The sequence below is a fragment of the Vipera berus genome (genome assembly GCF_964194415.1).
Source record: "Vipera berus genome assembly, chromosome: Z".
NCBI lineage: Eukaryota > Metazoa > Chordata > Lepidosauria > Squamata > Viperidae > Vipera > Vipera berus.
Window position 1 is genome coordinate 52,766,550 of NC_138205.1, and position 14,937 is coordinate 52,781,486.

Genomic DNA, 14,937 nt, shown 5'->3' on the forward strand with positions numbered 1-14,937 from the left:
TAGATATAAAATGTTGCGTCATCATTCTACGCCGGTCTGAGCTCCACAGCCGAGTTGGAGTGGAGCTGCGTAGCGGCTGCTCCAAAGAAGACTGAGCTGTCGCCATGGGGGGAGGCGATCTGGTGAGAAAAAAAGGGAAAAGCCGAGGTAGAAGGAGGGGAGGGATCGAGACTGGGACAGTCCGAATTGGCTTGGATTTGAATTAATCGAAACTAAAAGCTCATTTCTTATCTCCATTCGCAGTTCACTTGCTATGTACACATTTGGATGAAAATACAGGGATATTTCGTATAATGTAATTGTATACTATATTATATAATTGAAATGTAAGGACGTTTTTAAGGTTGGAGAGACTTGCGCTAGTGTGGGGGAATGGCTTGGTTGGAATTCAGAGTTATGGAAAGCAGTTCAGAAGAAATGAGGTAGGGACAGCAGCATATCTTCTTTAAGCACTTTGCTAGAGGTAAAGAGCTTCTTTATAGCAACCTAAGTGGCTTATCACTAGGTCATAATCTAGTTTGTCTAGTTTATTAAGATGTGATATCTTAGCTATTGTTTCACATATCACTAATTTATAATCTGGTTACTTTTGCTTTAGCAGATTATGATATTTTAGCCACTGTTTACAAGCCATGGTTTATGGTTTATTGTATATGGTGAGTCCAGTTAGTATTCAAATAGTATATTCAACCAATTTTAAGAAAAACATGACTTTCTATGATGTGTGAATCTAATTGGTGAGGATAGGACCTCCAACATGTTCTTAATGTACCAATTAACAGACTATGGAAACTTCATTTGGAATGGAGGACACAAATAGCCCCACAGTCCAATATTTGTAATGTGCTAATTGAGCTTATTAAATCAATGATATGAAATTGACTTGAAGCAAGATGTATCTGGTGTGTAGTGGCTAGCTAGCTGCCATTCTGTTACAGAACAATGAGTGTAAACTATAAAATGAGGGAACTATTTGAATAGCAATATAAATATGGAGCTCACACTTCTATGTACTTAATTTTAGTTCATTGAGGTTTGCATTCAGGTATTTTTCTGGTTGACATTTAATATGTATAGCTTTTGTAGAGGAAATTTTCAGATTAAATCAAGATAAATGTTAAATGCTTAATTTTGTCTAGAACCTTAAAAAAAGCTGGCACCCACAAACCCTCCGTAATGTGGAAAAAGTTTGGAAAGCAGAACAAAAGCATGAAGCTGAACGGAAGAAAATTGAAGAGCTACAACGAGAATTGCATGAAGAGCGAGCACGAGAAGAAATGCAGCGTTATGCAGAAGATGTAGGCGCTATCAAGTATGTTGACTTGGATTTATTGGTTTGCAATCATAGAATTGTGGAATAGGAAAGAACTATTTAAGCTATCAATTAGCTACACTAATTTATATTACAGTATCCCTGAAAGAGATTGTTTAGCCTCTATTTTAAAGAATTGTAGTGAAGGGAAAACCATCACATCTTTGGATAATTGATTCTACTGTTGAATTGGATTTATTACAATATTAATTTACTTTGAATGTTCAGCGAGAATCTGTCTTTGTCAAGAGCTTTGTTGAAATAAAGTACTATGTCTTCATCATTCCCATAATGCTTAACAAAAGCTATTCAGTCCAAGATCTCTGTTCTTGAAATTTCCATACTAATTTCTGCTGTTTGTTTTCCAGCACTTACTAGTTAAATGTCTATGGAGATTCTCAGTCATCCAGGTCATGGTTGTCCCAAAGGTGCTTTTTCAAGAAGCAACTATCCTGTTCCTCCACACACATTTGGACTACTCAGGTGACCCTGATGACATAATCTCCAAAGGGGCCCATTCTCCACCATCTAGTCAAAGCTGAAGAAGCTTCTTGGATGACAATCAAAATGTCTTCAAAGTAAAACAAGAAAGTCCAATTGCCTCCTGAAAAAGCATCTTTGGGACACGTACAAGTTACCATTACCTGCTTTAGATTTAAAACCACTTCCTATCTTGTAGATATTTAGCACTTCACCAGTTCCCTAGGATTTTTTTTAATGAAAATATAATTAAAGACTTAGCCAAATCATCCCAAAATTGAGTTCATTTAGATGTGAATATTTAACCAATTAAAATTTAATAGGATTTGTTCCTGCAGGGTCAGTTCTGCCCCCTACAATTGCCTGATGGAACATTTATCTTCCCATTACAGATGACTGAGTGTAGAATAGCTTTGCCTTTTCATTGTTACCTCTTAATATTTTTCCATTGTCATTGAGCAGCCAAAATATCAATTATGTCTTCCTTAAAGAAACCCACTTTTAGCAGCTTCCACCTATCTCAGTTCATTCTGAGCTTTAGCTTTCCTACTACTATTTTTGTACCTATGAGTTAGCTATCTGTACCCTTCTTTCATGATTTGACTCTTTTTCTTTCTACTATGTGTCCTTTTTGGATCTTTATTAAGCTTTTTGTGCAACTATATTGGTTTCATAACTTGTTATAGCTAAAAACTTAAAGGACACCTCAGCTAACATTATAGTACATGACAAGTAGTGTTTCCTGTTAGACAGACTTAGTTCATGTAATTTTTATATGCATACGGTATACACACATACATATACGTGTGTGTGTGTGTGTGTGTGTGTGAGAGAGAGAGAGAGAGAGAGAGAGAGAGAGAGAGAGAGAGAGAGAGAGAGAGAGAGAGAGAGAGAGAGAGAGAGAGAGAGAGAGAGAGAGAGAGAGAGAGAGAGATCTGTGCATAATACTCTGGTCTGCAAGTGACCTTAGCATAACATCTTCTAGACTGGAATTCTAGAATGTAAAGTAATTAAAGGTGATACTGTTCTGTATATGTGAAATGCATTTTTAATTCAAGAATTAAGTGGATAGAGAGAAATGAAAGAAACAAAATTCTCATTTGGAAATCTAATGCTTCTTGATAAAGCTTTTTTCAATTCAGTTCAGAAAAATGTATTTTAATTAATATTAAATTTTCCTTGATAAAACTGATGAGATCATTGGAATGTAAAAAAAAATTAAAATGTACCCATTCCTCTAGCAATTGTATTTCCCTTCTATCAGCCCTGGGAAATAATGATTTTAATAAGTATCACCAGTGTGTTTATTTTCTCCCATCCAGGAATTCAGAGTTTTTATTTCTTGCATTTAGCATTCCCCCAACCCATCCCAAGCTCTGGACTTATCTATATGTGTAGTGTGTTCTCAGACTCTTTGTAACCTCAGCCCCCCCAAAATGTTAAATATTCTGCTTATAGTTATCTTTTTTTTGGTATTTTCTTCTGACTCTGAGTTGACTTGAAAGTTTTTATATCTTTTCTTCCAAATAAATTAGAAAAAAAGATGAGAAGTTGGAATGGATGTACCAAGGACCAGGTGGCATGGTGAACAGAGATGAATACCTTATGGGGCGTCCAGTTGACAAGTATGTCTTTGAGACAGCAGAGGACAAGGAGGCAGGTTGCTCTTCTGAGACTGGCCTTCTGCCAGGCTCTATCTTTGCATCCACAGGTGCCAATTCTGCCTTGGATATAGCTAGCAAGATTCGGGAAGATCCTCTTTTTATGATAAGGTAATTAAGACTGCTTTCAGTGTCAAAGAAAGTCAGAAAGTATATAAATAAAATCTATAATAAATGAATGATTGATAAGTGAGGTGATGGCCAGGATGATTTATAAAATGAAAGCATTGAAATATCTATAATATTAACATTTTGAAAACCTGAATTATTCCCTTTAATATCTACAGTGCTTCTCTTTTACATTTTTGTGCAAAATTTGATCAGATATGCTAATCCTATAGATTGGGTATTGGGAAATTATGACTTCCGATACTATAACTCAGGGCTTTTCAACCAGTGGTACAGATACCACCTGTGGTACATTGGTACCTGGCAGGTGGTACGCGACCATCGTAGAAAAGTAGCGGGGGAGGGGAATGACCTGAACCAGTGGCAGCACTGAACAAGCGTGAGCGAGAGACGGCTGGAGCTGCAGGGCTGTCAGGGCTCAGCGGAAGCGCCAGGATCAGCACTTCTTTGGGGCTGTCAGGGCTCAGTGGAAGCGCCAGGATCAGCACTTCTTTGGGGCTGTCAGGGCTCAGTGGAAGCGCCAGGATCAGCACTTCTTTGGGGCTGTCAGGGCTCAGTGGAAGCGCCAGGATCAGTGCCGGGCTCCAGCTGGAGCCCGGCACTGATCCTGGCGCTTCTGAGCCCAGAACAAGTGCTGATCAGCTGGAATGTTGTAGCATCTCCAGGGTCGTGATTTACATTCCGATGCTTGGGAATTGATTCATATTTATGACGGTCACAGTGTCCCAGGGTCATGTGAAGTGACCAAAACCTCTTGCAACCACCCAGTAGAGGGGGTGGAATAAAAACCAAACACCCCCCCCACCCCCGCTGCCAATCCTCAACAGAAATGCTCACAACAATGAAAACCTTGGACAGGAAGAAGAGCCCCACTGGGCAGGCAGGTGTCTTCCTCAGCTGTGGCTTGGTGGGCACTTTTTTCAGTGCCATTGTAACTTTGAACAGTCACTAAGCGAACTGTTGTAAGTTGAGGACTACCTGTACTTCATCATTTTCTTCCTCTTTTTTTTTTTGGTCATCAAGTTGACATCTTGCTAGGCGACTGGTGGTACTTGGATGTTGCCATATCCTAAAAGTGGTACAATGCGTGAAAAGGTTGAAAAACCCTGCTATAACTGTATCTTTGTATTAGGAAACCTTTGTGGTCACTGGTCTTATACAAGATAATCCTAAAACCAATTATAACCAGTAAAAGCAAAATAAATAAAGCCAACTAAATTTTGATAGAAGATAAAATCCATTTACTCCTGGAAGACCATAGGTATCACCCTCTAATCAGAAATGATACTACTGAAATAGAATATCTGAGAATTTCACCTGAAATTACTTAATAAATTAATATTATTTTGTCTATATAGGAAGAGGGAGGAAGAGAAGAAACGTGATGTTTTGAACAATCCTGTAAAAATGAAGAAGATCAAAGAACTGGTATGTTAATGCTGAATGCTCTGTGAATGTATACAACAGAATGGTGTTGAATTCCATGATGACAATCCTATGTATTTTGAGCAAAATTGGGTGGGGCTATTTCCAGTTTGATGTAATTGTTAATGTGTTGGCAAATAAATAAGAAGACTGAGTTCTAGTTCTGTCTTGGGCAGAGAAAATTAGCTGCCTGACTTTGGGCCAGCCATTCTCTTTCAGACCAACTCACCTCACAAGTTTCTTGTTTTAGAGAAAATAGGAGGAGATGGGAATATTAGGTATGTTTGCCAGCTCAGTGGTATATAAAAAGGTGGATAAAAAGTATTTAAAAATACACCTAAGATAGGTATTACTTATCAATTTCAAATTATTATGGACAGCGTTGGGAGTTTAGAGCAGAGGCCCCCAACCTTTTGGGCACCAGGGACCGGTTCTGTGGAGAGAGGTTTTTCCGTAGACCAGAGGGGGCGTGGTTTCATGTGCTGCCTGCATTCCACAAATGGGGCTTTGCTTGTTTGTGTGGCCCAGTTTCTGGTATATCATGGCCCGCTGCCAGTCCATGGACCAGAGGTTGGGGACCCCTGGTTTAGAGCAGGGCTTTTCAACCAGTGGCACGGGTACCACCTGTGGTACATTGGCACATGGCAGGTGATAGCCATCCTAGAAAAGTGGTAGCAGGGGAGGGGAATGAGCTGAATTGGTGGCAGCACAACAATGAAAACCTTGGACAGGAGGAAGAGCACCGCTGGGCAGGCAGGCACGGGTCTTGCTCAGCTGTGGCTTGGGGGACACTTTTCAGTGCCATTGTAACTTTGAACAGTCATTAAGTGAACTGTTGTAAGTCGAGGACTACCTGTACTTCATCACTTTTTTCTTTTTCTTTTTTTTTGGGGGGGTCATCAAGTTGACATCTTGCTAGGTGACTGGTGGTACGTAGATGTTGCCATATCCTAAAAGTGGTACAATGGGTGAAAAGGTTGAAAAGCCCTGGTTTAGAGTACCTTTTTTTGAACTGGAGAGAAAGTAATTCCTAAAATGTTTAGGTATATAGACAGTGTGAAGTTTACCTTAATCTCTGATGATCTTGGTTTAGAGGGAAAGAGAATAAGGTACAGAAATAATGCCTCAACAAAATACTAAACAATTGCCCAATCAAATTAATAGTCTTTTAATAATTGCTGTATTTACAACAAAAATTGTTAGAAATGAGTACAAACCAGAATGTAGTTTTTCCAATTAATCTTGTACAAGATTATAGTTGGTGTTAAGATTTCTAATTAACACTAATTACTGAAGATATGAAATTATTTCAAATATAATTAATGCAGAATATATGCTATAAATCTTCACTCTTCTTATGGCAACCAAAATGTTCATCGACATAGTGAAAACACAGGAAAATCATTTATAGAATACTGTATCATACAAAATCAATACATTTATGTATGTATTGTTTGTATGTATTGTTTTCTCATGGTTTGATCATTCTTTAAAAAAAAAATTTTAGTCTGTTTCTTATTCTTTTTATGAAGGTAAGCAGATTAAGCACTCTCAGTGTTGGCTATATCACTCACCATACCTGGGCATTTTTCCACAGCGAATGACTAACTGAATTAGTAAATAACTGACATCCTTTTCTTTCAGAATACCTGCAACTTCTGTGTCCTTCTCACTTAATTCACTTAAGTTAGAGTTAGAATTAGGAGTTTGCTTCTTCAGACGGATCATGTTTGTGTTTTACCAATGGCCCATTGCAGAAGCTGGGCTTGGTAGTGCATTTTGAATGTTTTGATTACGCCTTGGTTGAGAGGTTGAATTTTTGATGTAGTGTTTGGAGGCAAAAATTTCACTTTCACGTTTATAAGATGATTCACTTAGGACAATTGTTTATTACAAGGAGAATGGAACATTTCTTCTTCATTTCTTGGTCCATACTGCTTATCCACTTCTCAAACAGGGTACCAGTCATCCATGCAGATTTGTTAGATTTCCAGGTGAGGGAAGGTCTGTGGACTGCAGGTTCTTGAATGAGGATGGGTTTGCCGATTTACCGATTATCAAAGGTTTTAGCTTCTCTCCAGTTAAGCTAGCCCACAGCAGAACTGTGAAACGTTCTTTAGAAAGTTTTCCACTCTTACATTTGTCATAACGAGGCTCCTGCCAGGCATTGCCTTGAAAAAGAGTCCATACTTGTCAGTGTTAGGGATGTCATCATCTTTACTATCAAATCAAAGTCAAAAATATTGTATTCTTTGATATTCTTCTTGAAAGAAATTCATTGCTACCAATTCTACATTTCACTTTTCTTGCTCTTGATGCAGACTGGACTCAACTAGTCAAGTTATAGAAAATAAATTAATACTGTGTCAAGGTCCAGGTAGTCAAGATGCAACTTACAGAGGTGGTCATTATAGAGAGGTTGGCTTTCTATTGTGTACATATACCATACAGTACACCTGGTCTCTGAAAATTAGGTCACCTTATGGAGATGGTCAGTGCAGGGAAGTGGTCAACTATGGAAATTTTACTGTATGTTCTCAAAATTGTATTAAGTACCTGTTGGCCCAAAAGGAATTAGGACAATACTGTAAACTCTGGTGATTATTGTGAAACTAATACTCCCTTTTTCAAATGATCCAGTTACAAAGCAGTTTGGAGAAGAAGAAAAAAAGAAAGAAAGAGAAGAAGAAGAAGCACAAGAAACATAGGCACCATAACTCCAGTAGTGGTGAAGATGAAGAGATTAAAACTAAGTATGATTTATATACATTTATTCATTTAGCCTATTTTAGAGGCTCGGTTTGACTACTGTTCATAATTGCAGAGAAAAAAATGGAACTCCGTTCCCACAGAAATACATGCTATATAAAAGGGGTCTTTTGGAGTTTTAAAGATGGTACATGTAGTCTCTGGTTAATAACCACTCCTTCAGCCACTGTTCACAGTTAAAATAAAAGGGAATTCAGACCTATCACACTCATGAATTGTTAGAATTTAATTTTCTTTTGCTTTAGGTCACGGGAGAAAATAGAATATCTTCATCGCCAAAAACCAGGATATGGATTGCAAGTACGTATTGTGCTCTGTAGTATTTACTATACAATATAAAATAGAGATGCTATTTATTGGGGCCAGTTTGACTAAAATTGTGAAGTATATGAACTATTATTATCTTTGAATTCCTTGCTAGTGTAGATTAAGTGCTAATACCTTTACAGTCACAGTTTGGGACAGCTGCGTGCAGTCAGTTGAATATAGCAATTCTCTAATAAAGCAATATTTTTCCATGTTTAAACTCTTTAAGAAAATGGCATTTTTCTCATAATGCTAGGTTCGTGATAGTGGCCATGAAAGGATGTCTCATAAACTCCAACAGAGTTTAGGATCAGAGCAACAAAGCCATTCTCCTGAAAGGCATGTGAACAAGAACACAAATCAGGACTCAAGCAGGCATAAGAGATCAAGATCACCTAGAGACAGTAAACTGTAAGCAAAAACTGGGCAACCAATTCTCCTTTTCTACGATAGAGGTTATCTTAGTGCTTTGGAATTATTCAAATCTTAGATTAGGTGGTTTTTGTATACATAAATTTACATTGCCACATTAAAAATTATAATGAATAGAGGCCAGAATAATGATCTTTCAAGTATTCTCAGTCCTCACAACTTATTGGATGAAGGACTGAGAATACTTGAAAGATAATTATTCTGGCCTCTATTCATTGTAATTTTTAATGTGGCAAGGTAAATGTTTTCAGAATATATGGAGTAATTATATTCATTGTTCAAAATTAATGACAATTTAATATTTGAATTCCCCTCCACCACCCCAAATCATGATTTGGTATGTTGCTCCTCTTGCTCATTCAAAAGGCAAGTGCAGTCATTGGGTTGAAAAATATTATGCGTCCTGGTAGTATAAGATAAAGAATTAGTAATAGAATAGCTTAAACTACTCCTTCATGGATTACTGCCTTGTTGTGGTGAAGGGGCTTGCGTATTCAATGAAGCTATGAGCTATGCCGTGCAGGGCCACCCAAGACGGACAGGTCATAGCAGAGAGTTCTGACAAAACGTGATCCACTGGAGAAGGAAATGGCAACCCACTCCAGTATCTTTGCCATGAAAACCCTATGGACAATACTAAAAGGCAAAACGATATGACGCTGGAAGATGAGCCCCTCAGGTCAGAAGGCATCCAATATGCTACTGGGGAAGAGCAGAGGGCTAGTACTAGTAGCGCCAGTAAGAATGAAGTGACTGGGCCAAAGCCGAAAGGACGCTCAGCTGTGGAGGTGTCTGGTGGTGAAAGGAAAGTCCGATGCTGTAAAGATTTTTTCTCCATAGGAACCTGGAATGTAAGATCCATGAATCAAGGAAAGCTAGACGTGGTCAAACAAGAGATGACAAGACTAAACATCGACATCTTAGGTATCAGCGAACTAAAATGGACAGGAATGGGTGAATTTAATTCAGATGACCATCAGGTATACTACTGTGGGCAAGAATCCCTCAGAAGAAATGGAGTAGCCTTCATAGTCAATAAAAAAGTAGGAAAAGCAATACTGGGATACAATCCTCAAAATGACAGAATGATCTCAGTTCAAATCCAAGGCAAACCATTCAATATCACAGAAGTCCAAGTCTATGCCCCAACCACTGGTGCTGAAGAAGATGAAATTGACCGGTTCTATGAAGCCCTACAGCACCTTATAGAACTAACAACAAAAAATGATGTTCTTATCATCATGGGGGATTGGAATGCTAAAGTAGGAAGCCAAAAGATAACCGAAATAACAGGCAAGTTTGGCCTTGGAGTACAAAATGAAGCAGGGCACAAGCTGATAGAATTTTGTCAAGAGAATACGATGGTCATAGCAAACACTCTTTTCCAACAACCCAAGAGACGGCTTTACACATGGACATCACCAGACGGTCAACACAGAAATCAGATTGACTATCTGCTCTGCAGCCAAAGATGGAGAAGCTCTATACAGTCAGTAAAAACAAGACCAGGAGCTGACTGTGGTTCAGACCAGGAGCTTCTTGTTGCAAAGTTTAGGCTTAAAGAAAGTAGGGAAAAGCGCTAGGCCAGTGAGGTATGAATTAAATCATATCCCTGTTGAATATACAGTAGAGGTGACAAATAGATTTAAGGAATTAGATCTGATAGACAGAGTGCCTGAAGAACTATGGACAGAGGTTCGCAACACTGTACAACAGGTAGCAACCAAAACCATCCCAAAGAAAAAGAAATGCAAGAAAGCAAAATGGCTGTCTGAGGAAGCTTTGCAAATAGCTAAGGAAAGGAGGGAAGCGAAAGGCAAGGGAGAAAAAGAAAGATATGCCCAATTAAATGCAGAATTCCAAAGAATAGCTAGAAGAGATAAGAATGCCTTCTTAAATGAACAATGCAAAGAAATAGAAGAAAACAATAGAATAGGGAGGACCAGAGATTTTTCAATAAAATTGGAGAGATGAAAGGAACGTTTCATGCAAAAATGGGCATGATAAAGGACCAAAATGGCAGGGACCTAACAGAAGCAGAAGAGATTAAGAAGAGGTGGCAAAATTACACAGAAGAACTATACAAGAATGAGCTTAACGTCCCTGATAATCACAATGAGGTGGTCACTGACCTCGAGCCATTTAACTTATATGCAGAGCACATCATGAGAAAGGCAGGGCTAGATGAATCAAAAGTTGGAATTAAGATTGCCGGAAGAAACATCAACAACCTAAGATATTCAGATGATACCACTCTAATGGCAGAAAGTGAAGAGGAACTAAAGAGCCTCTTGTTGCGAGTGAAGAAGGAGAGTGCAAAACCTGGGTTGAAACTAAACATTAAGAAAACCAAGATCATGGCATCCGGCCCTCTCAATTGCTGGCAAATAGATGGGGAAGAAATGGAGGTAGTGACAGATTTTATTTTCCTGGGCTCCAAGATCACTGCAGATGGGCACTGTAGCCAAGAAATTAAAAGACGCTTGCTCCTTGGGAGGAAAGCCATGGCAAATCTAGACAGCATACTAAAAAGCAGAGACATCACCCTGTCAACAAAAGTGCATATAGTCAAGGCTATGGTCTTCCCAGTTGCAATGTATGGCAATGAAAGTTGGACCATAAAAAAGGCTGAGTGCCAAAGAATTGAGGCCTTTGAACTATGGTGCTGGAGAAGACTCCTGCGAGTCCCTCGGGCTTCAAGGCGCTCAAACCGGTCAGTCCTAGAGGAGATCAACCCTGACTGCTCTTTAGGCGGCCAGATCCTGAAGCTGAAACTCAAATACTTTGGCCACCTAATGAGAAGGAAGGACTCGCTGGGAAAGATTGAGGGCAAGAGAAGAAGGGGATGACAGAGAATAAGGTGGCTGGATGGAGTCACTGAAGCAGTAGGCGTGAGCTTAAATGGACTCCAGAAGATGGTAGAGGACAGGAAGGCCTGGAGGAACATTGTCCATAGGGTCGCGATGGGTCAGACACGACTTTGCAACTAACAACAACAGCTTAAAGTAAAGAATTATTAATAATGAATTATTATTTTTATGGAAATAAAATTTTTGAATTTCAGGGACAATGGTATGGAACAAAAGGCAAAAACAAAATACAAGAATTTTCATAAGGAACACCAACACCGAAGACCACAGACTTTGAGGTATGTGGATGGGCATGGTATTGGTGTATTTTTAATGGGTTATGACATAACTATCATATATTGTAGGCAGAATATTTTGAAAAAATGCATTCTATAATGCTTGGCAATTAAAAGGGTTATAAAAATAAGATTCAGCAATTTTCTCTTATTTTTAAAAACCATTATCATTATTGCCCATTATTTAAACCCCCAATGTCCAACTTTATAAGATCTCCAATTTGAGGATGAATGATCTACATTACTAAGGATACTACTGAGCCTCAATCTCTGCACTTGCTTCCTGTTGATTTCAAAACACTTTGGAAAGCTTTAAATACTTTTAATGCACTGGATGCAGTCAGCAATTACATCAGATTTAATATATAAATTTGTTAAAGATTCATATGGTGCAGAAGTGTAAAGAACGTATGGTCCTTTCTAGTTTGACTTAAGCCCTTATTCTTTAATTAATTACTACTCTGGCTATTAAGTAATCACTTAATCACAGTTTTAGAGAACCCTATTTCTTCTGCGTACAATAGCCAAGAGAAAGGTTACTCCATAAGTTGATAGTGATTATTATCATTTGAAAAGCCACTACTCTGCTGTCTAAAATCATATTAATTTATTTTAAGCAGAAAATTATCTGCAGAAGAGCTGGAGGAAAGACGGAAGGAAATGATGGAGAATGCCAAATGGCGAGAAGAAGAAAGAAAAAACAATGTGAATAAACATAGAAAAGAAGAAGAAAGAGAGCAAGCTCTAGAAAAACTTTGCCAGTCCAATGGGAAGTTTATACAGTGAGTGACCCTTCTTTCTAAAATTAGGGAAGAGCCATAGCTCAATTGGAACAGCATACATTGAACACAGAAGGTCCTGGTTCAGTCTTCATTAAAACACTTAGATGATCATTGCACTTGATATAAAGCAGCAGTTTGATAGTCTTCTTGTGATGCATGCTTGTTTCACCTTCCAAGGTATTAGATATAAGGAGGAAATGTTTTTCTTAATTTTTAAGACAGACACATTTGGAACTTTCATATTTTCGTTCACTGTTTCTCAGCCTCAACAACTTTAAGATATGTGGATTTCAATTCCCAAATTCCCTTTCAGGTATACTGGCCAGGAATCTGGGAACTGAAGTCCACATATCTTAAAGTTGCTAAGGCTTAGAAACAGTGATCTAGTTTCTCTCACTACAGATAGCTTCAAGTTACAACCACAATTGAGCCCAAAATTTCCATTGCTAAGTGAGACGTTTGTTAAATGCGTCTTGCTCCATTTTACTCCTTTGCTCCTTTCTTGCCATAGTTATAATTGTTCAGTTAGTAACATAGCTGTTAAGTAAATCTGACTTCCTGCTTGTCAGGTCACAAAAGGGGATCATATAACCTTAGGACACTGCAACCATCATAAATATAAGTCACTTGCCAAGTGTCTGATTTTGATCACATGACCATGGGGATACTACAGTGGTCATGAGAAAAATGGTTGAAAGTCACTTTTTTCAGTGCTGTTGTAACTTCTAATGGTCACTAAATGAACTGTTGTAAGTCGAGGACCCCCCCCCCACACACACACACACACAGTGCTTCTGCTGGAACAGCCAGTAAAGTGGCAAATGTGGAACCTGGATGGATGGAGCCTTCAAAGCAGGTCTGTGAATTTTCCAAAGGGTGGGTTTCTTTAACAATTTGGGGAGGGATGCTTCACTTTCAGTAGAACCCCTTTTAAATACTTTGCACAATTCCCATCATTTCCTCAGCCTTTTCCATAATGGGCCATTTGTGTATGAATTGGAATCTAAATATATTAAAGCAGGAACTATAATAATGGTTGTAAACTACTTTAGGATAATATGATCTTGCTAAGGATTAGGTAAAAATCTGGGTATGAGGGAGAAAGTGCAGAGACATAGAATTATCTTGAATAGGAAGAGGAAAGCTTTTTTATGTGTAAGGAGTGATGCAAAAAACATGTATGAGTTAATGACTACAGAAAAGAGTGAAAACAAGATAGATTTTCTTTTCTAGACTTGAGAGATTTCATGCTTTGTATTGTTCCTGCCCCACTACCCCCGATATTATGCAGAAGGACATTTAAACAGTTTTTTTAAATATCCTGGTTAATTTCTCCTTTTTTTCTTGTTTTTTTCGGTCATCTTTTTTCTGGTGAAAAATGTTATAAAGGGCAAAATGAATGCTTACACCCTTCTTTGTTTCTTTATTTCTTTTAACTTGCAGCAATATAAAATTGGAGAGTGCATCCACTTCCTCTCTTGAAGACAGGGTGAAGAGAAACATTCACTCTATCCAAAGGACACCAGCAGCCCTAGAAAAAAACTTCATGCATCGATGAAATTCTTTTGTGTCCTATCACTGGCCCACTAAGGACTTGGGGTTTTTTGTTTTTTCCCTGAGGACCATTCAGGAAATTTTCATGGGCCAGGTTATTTTTTTCCTTTGTCTGGATAGCACAAGAGAGTTCACTGTGATATTCCATTACAATGTTTTCAAATTAAGGTATTTTAAATACATAACAGCTTGAAATATCCTTATAGACCAATTTGTCAGAAATCTCTGCCTTTTCTTTTATATTTTATAATGTAGTGCTATAAAGGGTTATAAGAGTTTTGCTCCTGTTCCCACTGAAAGGAAAGATGGAATCAGAACAAGTTATTTTTAGTTATATTAAAAAGAGAAAGATTATTACAGAAGCTTTCGTTGTCTAATAATAATTCCTCTGCCTTTCATGTTCTTAACAGTATGATATACTTGGGTCCAGTATAACTGGATTTATACTTCTGTTTTTCAGTTTTATCTCTTTCCTCCCCAGAATTGTTCACATCATTTTATTTTATGCAAGACTTAATGCTTACTCTAGAGAAAAATCTCTTTCCTAAAAGGAGACAATAATTTCATTCATTTTTTTAAATAGAAACAGGAAAACTTTGTGCCTAAAACAGCTTCTATAACAAGCAAAGTTTCTTAATAGGCAAAAGGGAACAGACAAAACTTTAGGACAGCAGTCTTTCATATATTCTTTTGTGATATGTAAATATTCACCTTTATATATCTAACTGGCATTTAATATGTGTATATAACTTTTTATATGTATAGCTTTTTAGCATTTTTGTGGTATTTAAAAATATTGAGAAATGGGCCTGCGGCTGAGCTAAGGAATGTAGGACGAGTTTCGGCTTTTTGAATCTCTCCCCTCCCCCACCCCCAGTCTACAAAGCCAGAAAGGTTGGGGAACTCTGTTCTAAACTGTAATAAAGAAATGTTTTATTTAAA

At 38.0% G+C, this 14,937-nt stretch overlaps 1 protein-coding gene across 5 annotated transcripts; it reads left to right on the forward strand.

The window, feature by feature from the left end:
- The first annotated feature begins 19 nt into the window (after positions 1-19).
- CWC25 (CWC25 spliceosome associated protein homolog) lies at positions 20-14,937 on the forward strand. Of its 5 annotated transcripts, none has more exons than XM_081344037.1 (11): positions 20-122; positions 1,140-1,312; positions 3,328-3,564; positions 4,941-5,010; positions 7,648-7,760; positions 8,022-8,076; positions 8,339-8,493; positions 9,355-9,438; positions 11,579-11,662; positions 12,277-12,441; positions 13,885-14,937. In XM_081344037.1, the coding sequence occupies exons 1-11, from the start codon at positions 105-107 to the stop codon at positions 13,997-13,999; spliced, it is 1,269 nt and encodes a 422-aa protein (XP_081200163.1). In that variant the 5' UTR covers positions 20-104; the 3' UTR covers positions 14,000-14,937. The 5 variants fall into 5 exon arrangements, with proteins under 5 accessions (XP_081200163.1, XP_081200164.1, XP_081200167.1 ...); XM_081344038.1 differs by having other exon boundaries at positions 12,280-12,441; XM_081344041.1 differs by having other exon boundaries at positions 3,328-3,417.

Excerpts from the sequence above, each read along its gene's own strand:
- CWC25 (XM_081344037.1), top strand. Across the intron at positions 7,761-8,021 it reads GATGAAGAGATTAAAACTAA|GTCACGGGAGAAAATAGAAT; the intron begins GTATGATTTATA and ends CTTTTGCTTTAG. Across the intron at positions 12,442-13,884 it reads TCCAATGGGAAGTTTATACA|CAATATAAAATTGGAGAGTG; the intron begins GTGAGTGACCCT and ends TTTAACTTGCAG.